At 45.6% G+C, this 14,141-nt stretch overlaps 1 protein-coding gene across 1 annotated transcript in view; it reads right to left on the minus strand.

Annotated features, from left to right (window-relative positions):
• Positions 1 to 503: 503 nt before the first annotated feature.
• Positions 504 to 14,141, minus strand: part of kif19 (kinesin family member 19) — a 33,949-nt gene continuing 20,311 nt past the window's right edge. Inside the window, exons 4-20 of the mRNA XM_078290845.1 lie at positions 13,995 to 14,082; positions 12,743 to 12,879; positions 9,291 to 9,416; positions 8,868 to 9,062; positions 7,029 to 7,175; positions 6,808 to 6,930; positions 6,329 to 6,485; positions 5,767 to 5,941; positions 5,106 to 5,304; positions 4,507 to 4,777; positions 4,161 to 4,285; positions 3,800 to 3,963; positions 3,521 to 3,632; positions 2,807 to 2,930; positions 2,135 to 2,523; positions 1,772 to 1,940; positions 504 to 1,665 (exon numbers count right to left, since the gene is read on the minus strand). Coding sequence (XP_078146971.1) covers positions 1,538 to 1,665; positions 1,772 to 1,940; positions 2,135 to 2,523; positions 2,807 to 2,930; positions 3,521 to 3,632; positions 3,800 to 3,963; positions 4,161 to 4,285; positions 4,507 to 4,777; positions 5,106 to 5,304; positions 5,767 to 5,941; positions 6,329 to 6,485; positions 6,808 to 6,930; positions 7,029 to 7,175; positions 8,868 to 9,062; positions 9,291 to 9,416; positions 12,743 to 12,879; positions 13,995 to 14,082 — 2,829 coding nt within the window. The 3' untranslated portion in view covers positions 504 to 1,537. The remainder of the gene's footprint in view (positions 1,666 to 1,771; positions 1,941 to 2,134; positions 2,524 to 2,806; positions 2,931 to 3,520; positions 3,633 to 3,799; positions 3,964 to 4,160; positions 4,286 to 4,506; positions 4,778 to 5,105; positions 5,305 to 5,766; positions 5,942 to 6,328; positions 6,486 to 6,807; positions 6,931 to 7,028; positions 7,176 to 8,867; positions 9,063 to 9,290; positions 9,417 to 12,742; positions 12,880 to 13,994; positions 14,083 to 14,141) is intronic.

Raw genomic sequence — 14,141 nt, forward strand, 5'->3', positions numbered from 1 at the left:
TAGACTGGATTACATATTAATCTCAGTGAGAGCTCAGAAATGATAGTATGTGGCATTTTCTCCCTTGAAAGGATATGTGCATGCCACTGTGTAAAGCTAACCAGAAATGAGTTTTTAAAGCAGATTTTCAAAACTTTTCCCCTGGACCCTCCTAGCATTTCTGGGGAGCTGCCTGTTTAAAGATTATTTCTACAGCATTTCTGCTTTATTAGAGTGTTCACAGTGAAGAGAGACAGAAAAGACAGGAGAGAGGCGATATAACAATTACATTTCTCCAAAAATCCACATTTAATGACTTTATAGGTTTATTTTCTCACTGCCATTCATTTGACAGTACAGGGCTTCTCTCTCTTTTTGTCTCTCTGTATCCCTCTCTCTTGCATGCATACTGACAATTCATTGGCTGCAATAAAAGACAGGCAATAAACAACAGACCCTAGAAGAAAAACAATAGTCCACTTATTTCATTGGAATTTATTTGGGTACAAATAAAAAATGTACAAAATAAAGCATAGAAAGTAGTAATTATGAAAACAATGTCAATGATAACAATTTGGTAACATAAAAGAAAAGGCAACAGTTAAATAATTCATTAAAAATACAGCTGACTAATATGGGAAAGCATCCTGCAGTGCTATATGCTCAGTGCTCGGGATAAGCACATCTAACACAGAAGCATGACATGTAACAGTCATGTTGGGGAGAGAAAAAGGCATAGACCTGGGGCGTATGAGAATATATCAACATAGAGTTTGAGTACAGAAATGCACGACAATCAAGATGATCAAGTTTCAACATTGTCATTGTGTAATTTTCATACTGAGACCAAACCTCACTATAACAAACATTGATCGATGCAGAAGCATTTTGACAGTAGACTATTGTTCATTATGTAGAATTGAAACAGCCATCAGTCTAATATCCTTGTTGCTATCTTCTTACCCCTTGTCCAATAAGGCCAGTCTTACCCCGCAAAACACACGGGTAAATTAGACCCCATCATCAGTGTTAGGTTGAGCCCCGTAAAAGCAATGACATCGACATATTATCACAGTTAAAAGATCTAGAAATCCACCCAGTAGCTCGATGTAACGGTTTTTGCACTGAATCTTATCAAACCCAATATAGTCCTAATGCGCAAACATTAGTACCGCATTGCATTCATAATGAGCTCGGCACCGTCTGACATGACAGTAATGCAAGTAATTCAACAGGAAAGCAAGCTAAAGCCGAAACACTTAACAGAACAGAACATGTGCGTCGTCTTTGGCGTCTGCAGGCTGTGGGTCTCGGAGCCTCTCAGTGCCGTGGTAGGTGTCAGTGTTCAGAACAAAACACAAAGGAGGCCTGTGTGGAGGTATCCAGCTGGCGTCTAGTTAGTCTCCTAATGTCTGAGACTGAGGGGTTAAGTGTCCAGTTTATGGGGCTTGGGGTGGGTTTGGGTGCTCTTAGCTCTCCAGTGAGGAGAGCGTCCCCTTCCAGGCTCAGCTGGTAAGTGCTGGTGTTGGGTGGGTGGAGGGTAAACAAGGGTGTCTCTTCAGTGCCTGCGTGTGCGCTGGCCCCCGGTGCCGGTGGTGGTGATGTAGAGGAGGGGCTGGGGCTGCCGCAGCTGGGGCCCTCGCTTCAGGTTATTCAGGTTGGCTGTGGCGGACTCAGTGGTCGAGCCTGTGGTGGTTGTGGGAGAGAAAAGGTGTAAAAAAACAAAACTCCACTCCACCACGACAAGGCAATGCTGGCTAACTCTACAAGGCGGCATTGTATGATGATTTACCTGCTTGCTGGCTGTTGTGGGGTGCCCTGACTTTGGTGAGAGGGGGGACCCCCCTGTGCTGGGGGCGGAGCAGGGGGGCCTGGGGCTGACCGTTGATGTGGAGGTGGGGGTCTGATGTGCTGTCCAGGGGACGGAACCTCTGGGCCGTGGTCGTCTTGGTTTGAGGCAGCTGCGAGGGGAAAAAGAGCAGAACTCACAGTGGGTATTGTGGAAACTTGCACAATTATAGTAGTATCCCACCTTCTCAGACACCTGAAGACAGTTACTTTTGCTGTCTTTTTAGGTGCTACATAGCACCATGGTTACTCTGCACTACTGCAAATTATGTTAGAACAGAGTGCCAGGCAAATGGAAAGTACTCACTGCTTGACCTGTGACCTCGAAGGAGCGAGAGCGCCTCTTCCTGCGGCGAGCCTCAAAGTCCAGCTCGCGGGGCGTCTGGTTCTTGGTGGTGAGCTGGCGGTTGCGTGGGCGCGTCCAGGTCCCCTGCAGGCCGGGTCCCTCCCCGGTGCTGCTGGACAGGTTGTCGTCCGAGGTGGCGTGCCGGAGCTCGGGGCTGGGCTGCCTGCCGCGCCGCAAGGCCGGGCCTCTGGGGGGCGCCTCGCTCAGCGAGAGGCTGCTCTTCTGCTTCTTGGGGTCCAGGGGGGAAGGGGGAGGGGGCAGCCGCAAGGCGTCCACCTCCAGGGCTTTGGAGCGTCGACGGGCTGCCTTCACCGCAATGTTCTGGACCCCCTTTAGGATCTGCTGCCTCTCTGTGGAGGCAAGAGGAGAAGTTTATTATGTTCATTCATTGTCTTTACACGTTTATTCCTATTCAGGGCACCGGGGACTGGAGCCTCTCCCAGCATACATTGGGTAAAAGGCAGGGAAACACCGTGGACAGGACTACCACTAGCCTATATGAAACATTTAAGAAAACTGAAGAAAAGAACTGAGTAAAAATATAATGTTGATTGCACCCACACCAGCCCAAAGATCCCTTGACCCCCACCCGGCTGCCGTCTCCTGGTTAAGGGGAACAGTCGGATGTCTTACCCTTGCGTGAGAGGGGGACATCAGCACTCGCCTCACTGCTCTCGGGGGACGAGTCCAGCTGGCTGCTGACACTGTGGCTGAGGTGGCTGTAGCTCATTGAGCTCTCTGGAGCCAGCGGCTGCAGCTGCAGACATGAGACACAGAGAAGGACGCATTGCAATCATACTGTACATTCATCGCATTCTTTTGCTTTCACTGGAGGTCACAGCTGACATCTCCCTCCATTCTGCGTCCCCCATAATGTGCACTGAAGTGACATTTTTGCTTTTGGTAGGGCATTTGCATTCTAGCACACATAGCTCTTCTTCCTTTCATCTTGTCTATAAATCACACTTCTGACACATTTGCAAGGAAATAAAATTAGACCAAGGTAATATTATTTTATGCTGCGTCCCCGATCTAATAATTCAAGAGGTAATTCTGCCCGTTTGCAGTTTTTGATATGGAGAGCTAAGGAAAAATCTTGAATGCCGGAGATGAGAGCGAATGCTTAGGGCAGCTAATGTTGGAGGAGTTTCGCCTATGCAGGTGCGTGGGCTGAAAATGAAAATGTTCTACCAGTGTGAAATATCACTCGAAATTGCGGACCCAAAGTGAATAGCAACACTTGACTACGCGGCGTTATTCCACAGCATGTGAGACTCTTCTAAAGGGTAGCTATTGAATTGAAATGAACCAAGGAAGAGCCACACTGCCTATTAGAACTGTTCTCACCTCTCTGTTGCCCTGTCCATTGATGTGGATGGGAGGCGGGGTCATTACAACAGAGTTTTTCATCTGCCTGGCATGAGGGCTGCTCTTAAAAACTCTGTTATTGTCCCTGTCCCTGGGAAAGAGAGTGAACAAAAATGAGAAAGTTAAATCAATTCATTCTTTAGATTCGTTCCTCAGTTATGTTATGTTCTTTGTTATGTTCTTTGCCGTCATGTTCTGAATTAGTGTGTTATGTAAGGTGAAATGTTATGTTATCTTATGAACCAGATGTCTTCTTACCCCTCAGGCTCAGGTAGGATGGGGGGCAGGGTGTGTCTGCGGACTTTGGCCTGGCCTCGTCTGTTATCGGAGACCATGTTGCGCACGCTCTCCTGGTCTGAGTCCATGTCCAGCAGGGGGTCACGACCCCGGCTGGGCAGGGTGATCTTGGGTAGAGAGCCCTCCTGGAGACACCGAATGCAGAGGGAGAGACATGCTTGAACATCAGATGTGATGTGTGGGTGTGACCGCAATAAAAAGCGCTAATGACTCAATTTCAATATCGCATATCCCATTTAATTAATATGTTAGTATAAATTAGTTTGTTAGTATGATAGCATAAGGGTATGGCTATATATGAGAGTTTTCATGCAGGAGCTACCTTGATGGTGCGTCCGATGGTCACCTTATCCAGGGCCATGGCTCTGTCCAGGTTCCTCTCATCCAGCTCCCTCATGTACATATCATACAGCTCCTGGAGGTGGGGGGGCACTAGCAGACTGTGGTCTGGAACACACACACACACACACACACACACACACACACACACACACACATACAGTTAGAGTTAACCAGAAAATCATTGTGCCTAAAGACAAAACACAAACGTCAAAATTGGTGTGCCTCTGCAAAGCACCTATACAGCAATTGAGCTTAATCATGGATATCTAATGGAGTCTTTTCCACTGGGCCAAAACAATTTCTGGAGTAAATGCTGGCGGACGCACCATCGATGAACTGCCTCTGCTGCTGAATGATTTCGTCACACAGGTGCCGGTGCTGCTCGAAGCGCTGCACCACAAAGTTCTTCTGGCGGATGACGTTGTCCTTGAGCAGGGCGTGGGACTGCATCTCCGCGTTCTCGATCTCCAGCTCGTGGACCTTGCAGAGGAGGCCCAGCACCTCGCGCTGCTCGTCTGTGCTCACCCTGCGGGGCAGCAGCTCCTCCAGGCGCCGCGCCCGCTCCCGCAGCTCCACAAACCTGCGCTCCAGCAACGCCTGGAGGGTGGAAGGGTACGAGAACAAGGGTTAATCAGGTTTTATGTTTGCATTTTCATCATAGGTTGAAGCACCTAATATCTGGTCAAAGATGTCTGCACATTCTCTTGCCTACTTATCAGAGCAGTGATTTAATCTCAGCATGCCTCTATAATAAAAAGGACAAAAAAGTTCTATTCTACTGTTTGCGTGTGTGTGTTTGTGCATCCGTGGGTGTGTACTGTGTACAGTAAATGTACACGTTTTTACTGTATTGATGCAGTCTGGCTTGTGGGTGTGTTTGTACGTTGTTGCTTGGCTCCCTCTAGAGGAAAATGTGGGATCGTACCTTCTGTTTGCGGATCTTTTTCTGTTCGGCCATGAGTGTAACCAGGTTTTCTCGGGCCATGGCCACCTCCTGGGTCTCTGTGCTGTCCGGGGGAGACTCCGGAGAGTCCGAGTCCTTCTCGCTCTCGTCCTTATTCATGCTTTCCTTCCTCCTTTCTGAACGCCACTTCCTCCTGCGCCTGCTCCGCTCCTGCTCCCAGCTACGAGAATAAAACATAAACATTTTAATTGTTTAATTGTTGTAATTTTATCTATCACAGCTACATTTCAAAGTATACAGTGGGGTATGATGTATGTGTTTGCATCTGCAGACACGGTTCTCAATGTCTGATATACTGAGATTATATAATTAAAGAAATTAAGAATGGTTGTCATGGATCTATATAGATCTCAGAGTGTGAAGGTGAGTCAATTTCCAAACTTTTTTCCTAAGGATCGTCCTCACTCATTTTTTCTGTGGTTGTGTGATTTGAAGATGATTGGACTACAGAGCCTGCTAATATTTCTCCTGATTTCCAGGTCTTTAAAATATTGTTTGTATGTAAAATTGAGTAATTTGTTTGAGGCTTCACTTCCTTAACATTAGGTAGGAAACCACTGCACTAGATGTTGTCAGTTGTCAGAGTTGAGAGGAGGAAAGGGCATAAAGTTTAAACACTGACTCTGCGATGGTTAGCAGGTGTTTGGAGGTGTCCATCTGGATCTCCATGTTGCTGTTTTCCAGCTCCATCAGGCTCTTCCTGATCTCCATCTGCTGGCGGAAAGCATCCAGGAGCTGCTCCCTCAGCTGGTCCATCTCAGCCCGGCTCTGCTGGCTGGAGTGGGCCTGGACCTCCGCTACCAGGGGGGAAAGACGAGGAGAAACAGTGGAGATGAGGGAAATTAATGGAGCATTTATATAGAGGATGCAGTGTTTGCACCAATTCGAATGCAGGCAGCCAAGCAAGCACACACGAATACATAATCACTCAAAAACAAGCACATGTTAATTAGATAAGAGCTTCATTTGATTTATATTCTTATGGAAGTATGCTGAGATTAAACCTCTGCATCTTTGACTGATATACAGGGCCAAAATGGGGGGTTATAACAAGGGAAGAGTTTATTTGAGGGGGAACTAGGGCATTCCTAAAACTCTTGAGTGCTAGTCTTTGACCGATAAACTGGGCCAAAACGAGGGATTATAAAGAAGAGTGTACTGGAGGAGGCAGGGCAAGGCTTTACCCTGGACATGGCGGATGTCAGCCTTGTCTGAGTTGGGCTGGCGGCCCGCCTGATCGGCAATCTTCTTCTTGAGCCGCTGGATCTCGCAGCGCAGGTCTGAGATGATGCTGGTGTACTGAGCGATGTGGTACGACACATTTATCAGGTTCTTCTTTACCTGGAGCACACAGTAGGGAGAGAGACACAGAGAGAAAATAGTCAGCAAATATTGACACGGGCCTCTGACCTCTCAAATGTCATGCCGAAAGTGATATTTCATAATTACAAGCAGGACAATTTGCTTCTTGAGGAGAATCAAGACACTGAAATGCTATTGCTGTACCTGGATCTGTTTTATTGTGTTAGAACCATGATTCTGAAACTAGGGTGCCGACTGTGGGTCCCTAGAGCACTCAAGTTCTTTCAGAGCTATGTGAACTAAATCTAACAATATTCTACCAAACTGTAATATCACTTTTTTCAAGGTGTTCTCAGCTCACCCGTGTGCGAATGCTTTTGGCACGGTCCGCATACGTCAGCGTGTTACGAGACTCCTCGAACGCCAGGGAGGCGGGGCTAATGTGGGCTATCATGACCGTACGGCTGTTCCCGCCCAACGAGTCCTGTCAACCAAACACATCAAAGAAGATAAATACATGAAAACAGCTATGTAATGCATAACTCGATAGTGGGGAAGTTGGTCCTTCATTAATTGCCATACCTTCAGCAGGCGAGTCAGCTTGCTGTCTCGGTAGTTGACGTATTTGTTGCCGTTTTTTTCACTCAAGGCGTTGATGCAGTTGCCCAAAGCCAGGAGGGAGCGGTTGATGTGGGCTCCCTCTTTCAACCGCTGACCCCTGTTCTGAGTCTGAGAGAGAGAGAGAGAGAGAGAGAGAGAGAAAGAAAGAAAGAAAGTAGTAAGAAACCTCTCACGTGTAATTCTCCCTACTGGGTGTTTCTGAACTGTTTCTTCCACGCTTACGACCTAAAGAGACGTTTCCGCTCTTGGCCAGCAGATGGCGTTTACACCCTGCCTTTCATCCATCTCAGTACTTGGCTGAATTCATCAGTCAACAGCCCCTTTCAATTAGAGAAAAACACCTTTCACTAACTGCATGCATTCCTCTCCTTAAGTGGCAGAGAAAATGTCCCCCGCGGCCTCGAGTGATAAACCCCTCTCTGTTCTGCTCTTTTCAAAATGGAGGCCATATGCGCTATACATCAATAGGAGAGTATGGCTGGTTAACCTTTCAAGCAGTCTCCATGGTAAATAAGTGCTCTCACCCATTGACTCTTTGAATGTTGCTCTCGTGGCGTGCGAGGACGTGACAGTGTTAACATGGATGATAACGGTGAGCCATTCATCATAACTGATGCACAACGGAGGTCTCAATTTGAAAACTGTGAGCGACAAACTAAGTAAATTGTCAACATCCTCGCTTAGCAGCAAGAAGGTGAGAAGAATAACAAAGACGCAGAGAGACTTTTACAGCAAATTCCTTGGGTGACAGATACGGCTCTCATACTGTTTGATGATACAGGCCCTTTCATCCCCGCAGTGCCTTTTGACAGTACTGGCGTGACTCCAGAGACAATATTCTCCACAGAGTGGCTAACACCATATAACTGCCTGTGCTATAAAATGAAACTGGCCCAATAATCACATCCATTTGGGAATCATGGAGCTGCTCATGGTCTTCGATGAAGAATTACAAGGTTATGAATTAAGAGGATGAATGTTTGGGGTGGTATGTTCCTTCAAAAGATTTTATAGAAAATGTAATGGAAAACAACATCAGTGATCACTATCCTCCTGGTTACGGGAATACGTCAATGTTTTGGCAAATAAGCTCTATGATCAGCCTTTTCATGTGACAAAAACATCAGTTTCACCTCAAAGCTTCTTCTTCTTCTCGCACAATGGTAAGCTGATCAAACAGCTTATTTGCCAATAAGTTGGTGTGTTCCTTTAAATGTCAACAAATGGCGTGCTGGGTACTGCCACTGGGCCATAATGTCAGATATAAAGAGGCATTTATTAAAGCCTCCTGGTGTTTACTGGATCTTCGGTGCTCTCATGAACAGATTACCAGTCTTATGGACTGTTGTAAAACATGGCTGCCAAGCATCCCTAGTGAGCCGACCACAGTGGAGAGACACAGCGTGAACAGAAAGGGGGCACTAGAGTCACAGTGCATGTACACACACACACACACACACACACACACGGGGAACCCTTGGAGTGATGAGGCCCTACATGTGCGATGCCTCGTGCCTGTGTCCAGTCCTGCTGGCTTGCAGGGAGCAGCTGACATGTAATGGACACAGGAATCTTTCAACTTAAACTGAGCTTGAGCAGAAAAGTAGTTGAAAAAAGGGAGAAAAAAAAAAACATGCTCCACCATGCACCCACACAGATCTACAAGCACCCAAAAAAAACCAAAATCCACCCATACAACTATAAATTATCTCGCAGCAAAGCACACATCCCACAAGAATATTTCAATCCACCTACCAGCTGAGCACACACAAACACACACACACACACACACACACACACCTGTGCCGCTCGCTCGGAGCCGGCGAGGTCGATCATGAAGAGGCGTGCGAAGCGGACCTCCTGCAGGACGTCTCGGCAGCGGCTCTGCTGCTTGACGGCCACCTGCAGCACGGCGTGGGAGCGAGACGACGTCTGATTGGCTGCCGTGGGCTCCTGGGTGCGCTGCTTGTTCCCCTTCATCAGCAACTCCATGATCTGACAAAACACATTCAGGATATTGTATTGTGTAATGCAGTCGCCCTGGAGGAAATGTATAATGACACTTAATGGCGTTTGGTTCTGAACTAGTTTCATGCCTTCCCCTGTGACTGTCAAAATGAGCGGCAGTGAGAAAACAAAGACATGAGATGCAGACTTTTTAATGAAAATATCTGACTTGACGAAAGGTTTGATGTGATCTAGGGTAGCTGGTCTGTGTCTCACCTCTCGGGCATTAATGGTAGACACCTCTGTGATACCAGCAACCTGAATCACTCCCTTGGAGTCCTCTCTCAAGTCCAAGAAACCCGAGGAGGGGTTCAGCAGGTCACGGATCATCTCATTGTAGATCTAAGGAGACACGGGTAGGAATGGAAAAATCAGCTCAAAGCAGCATCCCTATCCACCTGTAGTCAAGATCCACAAAGTAGTTAAATACAATAAGTCAGATGAAGGTAAAAACTCCTCCTGTGCTGCATCCTTAAGTAAGAGTTCTATTCCTTCAAGTTATTTTGAAGTGACGGACATGAATCAAGTGGGTGGGGTGTTTATGTGCGAGGAAAAGACTCCATTCAAGCTTTGAAGCGTTCTGCACACATCCAGACCTGGTGCGAAAACATCAAGGGCTATTTTTTCAGCGACTTCTCATTTAGAAAACCCCCACGACTTGTTAGGCGACAGGCTGTCATCGGCCGGTGTCTCTGTGCTTTCAGGAAAAAAAAATTCAGGTGACTTTTCAGGGCTGACAGTGATGTTGAGGCGAAATCCCCCGTTTCCACATAAAAGCCCAATGCAGGAAGTGACATTTTGGAAAGTGGCCACCTCGTGACAGACGGGGAACCACTGGGAGACTGGAAAAGTGTAGACAGTTCTCGTTTGTCAAGCAGACCCCGGCCATAGCCTGTGGGACAGGGATGATTTTATTCACACTGACAGGAGGGCATTTATTCAGTGATTTTTTGCCATTTCTACTCTCTTTCATTGCAGGTGAAGGTTGAAAAAAGGCGTCTCCTCCCATTGCGGTGAATAAACGTGAGAAGAGCAGGGTAATAAAACCAGAATAAAAGTAAAAGCGTGGGAGGAAGGTCGTCTTTTCTACTGTGTGCACGTGAGTGGTAAACTTGTGTGTATGTGCATTCGCTTATCCGTACCAGGTATATTTATTTGTGTTGGCTGTATGTGTTTGTGTGTGTGCGTTTCAGAGATACACGTGAACGAGAGCGCGATTTGAAAGAGAAAAGGAGCAGATGTGTGCATCGCTCAGTGAGGCTGTAAAATAGCATTTAACCTCTTTGTGGCGGGGTGGCGGTGGCAGCAGATTGCTCCCTGGAAACAGCAAACACACACGTCACACAGCCGTGTGTCAGGATTCATCCTGAAGACTTCTGTACAAGTCGGGGAACATCCAGACTCTTTGATTGGCACATTAATTTGAAGTTTTCCACATCCACCCACAGTGGTACCATCAAGCTGAATAACACTGTCAATCATCGAACATAATCACAGTGTTTGGCGTTGAAAATACAGAATGTCATTTCAATGTCTAATGCAAACCCCCCTCAATAAGCAAAATCATTGTGCTGCACACAGAAGTACTTAAATTGTGCCATTTTCCTTGTCTGTTGAAGGCTGAATCTTTTTAAATGAGGTCCTATCCATCACCTCTTTCTTTCTTTCTTTCTTTCTCTTTCTTTCTCTCTCTCTCTCGTTCTCTCTCACTTCCTGTTCCATTCAAAAAGCAAATCTCATTCTTCCTTATATGAACTCTGCCGTATTTTTCAGAATGTTTTCGAGGAGACAAGCTGTTATAGAAAAACTCACTTAAAACGAAAAGATTCTGAATGAGGCTGTCAATTTCCAAGGTTCCCATGATCCAATATTTCCTGTATTTGATGAATCACACAGTGCCAGCTAAGTGCAGGGTGAAAACTGCAAATAAAAGCTTTTCAATAGATAACTTGAAAAGGCTTTTGAATGGATTACTGAATATGAAAATGTACCTGACTTTATTCAGTATTGTGAATAGCACTGATGAGCACTGAATGTACAATATAATCTCATTGTAAGCCTATAGCGCAAGCATCAATGTTAATACAGGGGATACTAATTGACGGCACTGAGACTCGGAAACTACTGCTGGCAGCGAGACTCAAGTGAGCCAACCCCATTGTATCCAGTGACATTAAGGACATTGTCACTAAACACACAGTTTGCGCTGTACCTTCCTGTCAGTTATAAAAAGCGGCACCCAGTCTGCACAAACAGAGAAACTGTCATCATCAAAATCCTTTCTTATCAGTCCTCTATTATCCAATGGCAAGGCCGTTTAGATAATCTCTCAGCCAACCAGACCACAGATCACTCCACACCTAAAGCTATGATGGGTTTGTGTACAGCAAAAACAGCTACTATTGGTCACTTTACTGTGGTGTTTTACAACAGTTGCAGATCTTATCCAACACAGATAAGATGTTCAGGTGGCAGATTATAAGTGATTAGAATGACAAACATCCTAAGCCTTTAGACAAACAAATTTAGAGATGTGGTTTGGGAGCATCATAACTGCTGGTGATCTTCGGCGAGCTACAGTTATTGGTGTATATGGAAGAGGTGCAGAGGTTATGGAGATTTGCTACAGGTCGTATATCACAGGTTGACATGCTACATGCCAAACTGTTGGACAAAGATATCGCTGCAGTAAGACAAAAACCTTATACTGTCCACAATAAGTCTTCATTAGAACAGTCTTCCAAGAACAGTTTCCATGCTGCATTAAGGCTCAGAAGTTATTCCATCCAACTCAGTGTAACTATCTCATGGTATGTTGCTAGACTGCGACCTACTCCATGCCATGCTGCATGAATGCACTTAGTGACAGAATGCTCTTTTATATGCTTTTTTGTATATATGTAGAAGTGATATGTATAGTACACACATGACCTCATGTACATGCCGCATAATGATTAATTTTTTCAAAAAGTTGACTTTTCTGGAAGGAAGATTCGCCTTATTTTCAAGGTTGATACCCATGTATTTTTGAAATTACCAAATGTCTTAGTTGCGTTTTAACTGGAGTTATGGGACTTTGACATGATAGCAGTGGTATATCTTTACGTTTTTAACACTACGGTGCCAACTTGTCCCAGAGAGACTGGGCTTCTCTACAGGGCTGAGTGTAAACATGCCGGCTCCGCTCACATCAGCTCCGTTCAGAAGTGTAAACAAATGCCAGGCAGAAGTAATGCGACACCAATAGTATCCGCTTGATATTGGCATCGGCTAACAACCACAGATATTATCCGATGTCAGACATCGGATCATCTTGTCACCATTTTTTTCTCAAAAACCTCAAGGAAGTGACGGTCACAAAAAAAAAACACGGCAGATCAATCTGTCATTGTTGTCCTTATGGCTGTGGTACACTAGGCAACATGTTGAGCAACACTGTGGGGCAACATGGAGCTGTCGCAACACTCTTGCATCAACTAGATGGCGAATGCTTGTTTCCCAGATAAATTCTATCGTATATTCTTCCCCGTCTCATTTCACTTCCCGTTGCCAGGAATGTTGCCTGTAATATTGCCCAAAAAGTTGCCAAGTGTCTCACTAAAATCCAGGTGTGTCTAAAAACTCTGTACTGGAAAAGCCTTAGTAAAGTTTCCATGGAGTATCCTGACCTCCAGATAGGACATGGAGACGCTGTACAGCATGTCGTCACTGGTCTCCTCGATGGCACGGAACAGGTCGTTCAGCGTCCGGACGTAGATGCCCGGCTCCTTGTCTGTCCCCAACATGGTGTATGTCTTCCCACAACCTAAAAACACAAAACAACAATAAAGAATAGTAATAAAATTCATTGTTTTATGACCTCTGTTTTAACAATTGAGAAACACTTAGGAAATAAGTGTGTCTTTACTGTGTCATCTTCATTGATTTTGAAATACATTGTACTCCTGTATAAGGTATTTTAGCAGTGTTGACCAAAGTGAACTAAACTAACTACTAACTAAACTGAGCTAAACTAAATTAAGCTTGACAAAAATGAAGAAAATAATCTGAACTAATTTAAGCACAATTTAGTATAGGCTACTAACTGTTTACTACGTCTATATGACTGAATCATTAGCTAATAATTACGTGAGATACCTGATTCCAACCATAAACATATTTAACTATGTAAACATGCGGCATGTTTTGCCAGTGCAATTCCAGTACAGCCTCAAGTCAGGACAGACGGCTTAACCTTGCTCTTCCCTGAAATCCTGCCTCACCGGCCTAGGATGTACTGTCTTAATTCTGCCTGGGCACACACACACACACACACACGCATACACACAGGCTAAAATCCCTTGAGAGGAGATAAAGATTGGTGAATCTCTCAGGCAGACAGACAGACAGAGAGAGGAAAAAGGTAGTGAGACAGAAGAACAGATGGATAGCTTGGAGTGAAACAGAAATGGTTTTACATGCGGGGCGCTCTACACAGCGCTTGACGACTTCGTGACAATCTGCCACGACTCGCTGAAACAGTGGGAGGCAGAGCATGACTCACTTTTCCAATCAGACTCATGCTGAGCTTAAAAATAAAAACAGATGAGATATTTAAATATATATATAATAGTCTGGGACTGATTGTTTGAGAAAAAATATATTTTCTTGAGTATGTGCTGATGGGCGGACCGAGGCTGCGGCTGACCAGGACTAAGGGCCAGAGAGACAATATACATATTTGGCGGGTAATAGACATCTATTTACCCAGCATGCAATGAGCTTCCACTAGGGTAACTGTGGGAAAATGGGGAAACTGTGTGAAAATAAAGGCCATCACTGTGGGTGCTGTGAAACACACACGCATGCCCACTCACACACGAACACATCCATGCATGCATACATTCATGTGAGCACCCACACACACAAACACACACACACCTGTGGGTCCGTAGGCAAACACTGTGGCGTTGTAGCCTGATATGAGGCCCTCAATCAGGCCTTTGGTTGTAGCTCGGTACACCTCCTCCTGCACAGGGAGAAGAAAACACACGTCAGAACATAGATGTCACACCATATTGTTATTGT

This window comes from Centroberyx gerrardi, chromosome 20 (assembly GCF_048128805.1).
Source record: "Centroberyx gerrardi isolate f3 chromosome 20, fCenGer3.hap1.cur.20231027, whole genome shotgun sequence".
Lineage (NCBI taxonomy): Eukaryota > Metazoa > Chordata > Actinopteri > Beryciformes > Berycidae > Centroberyx > Centroberyx gerrardi.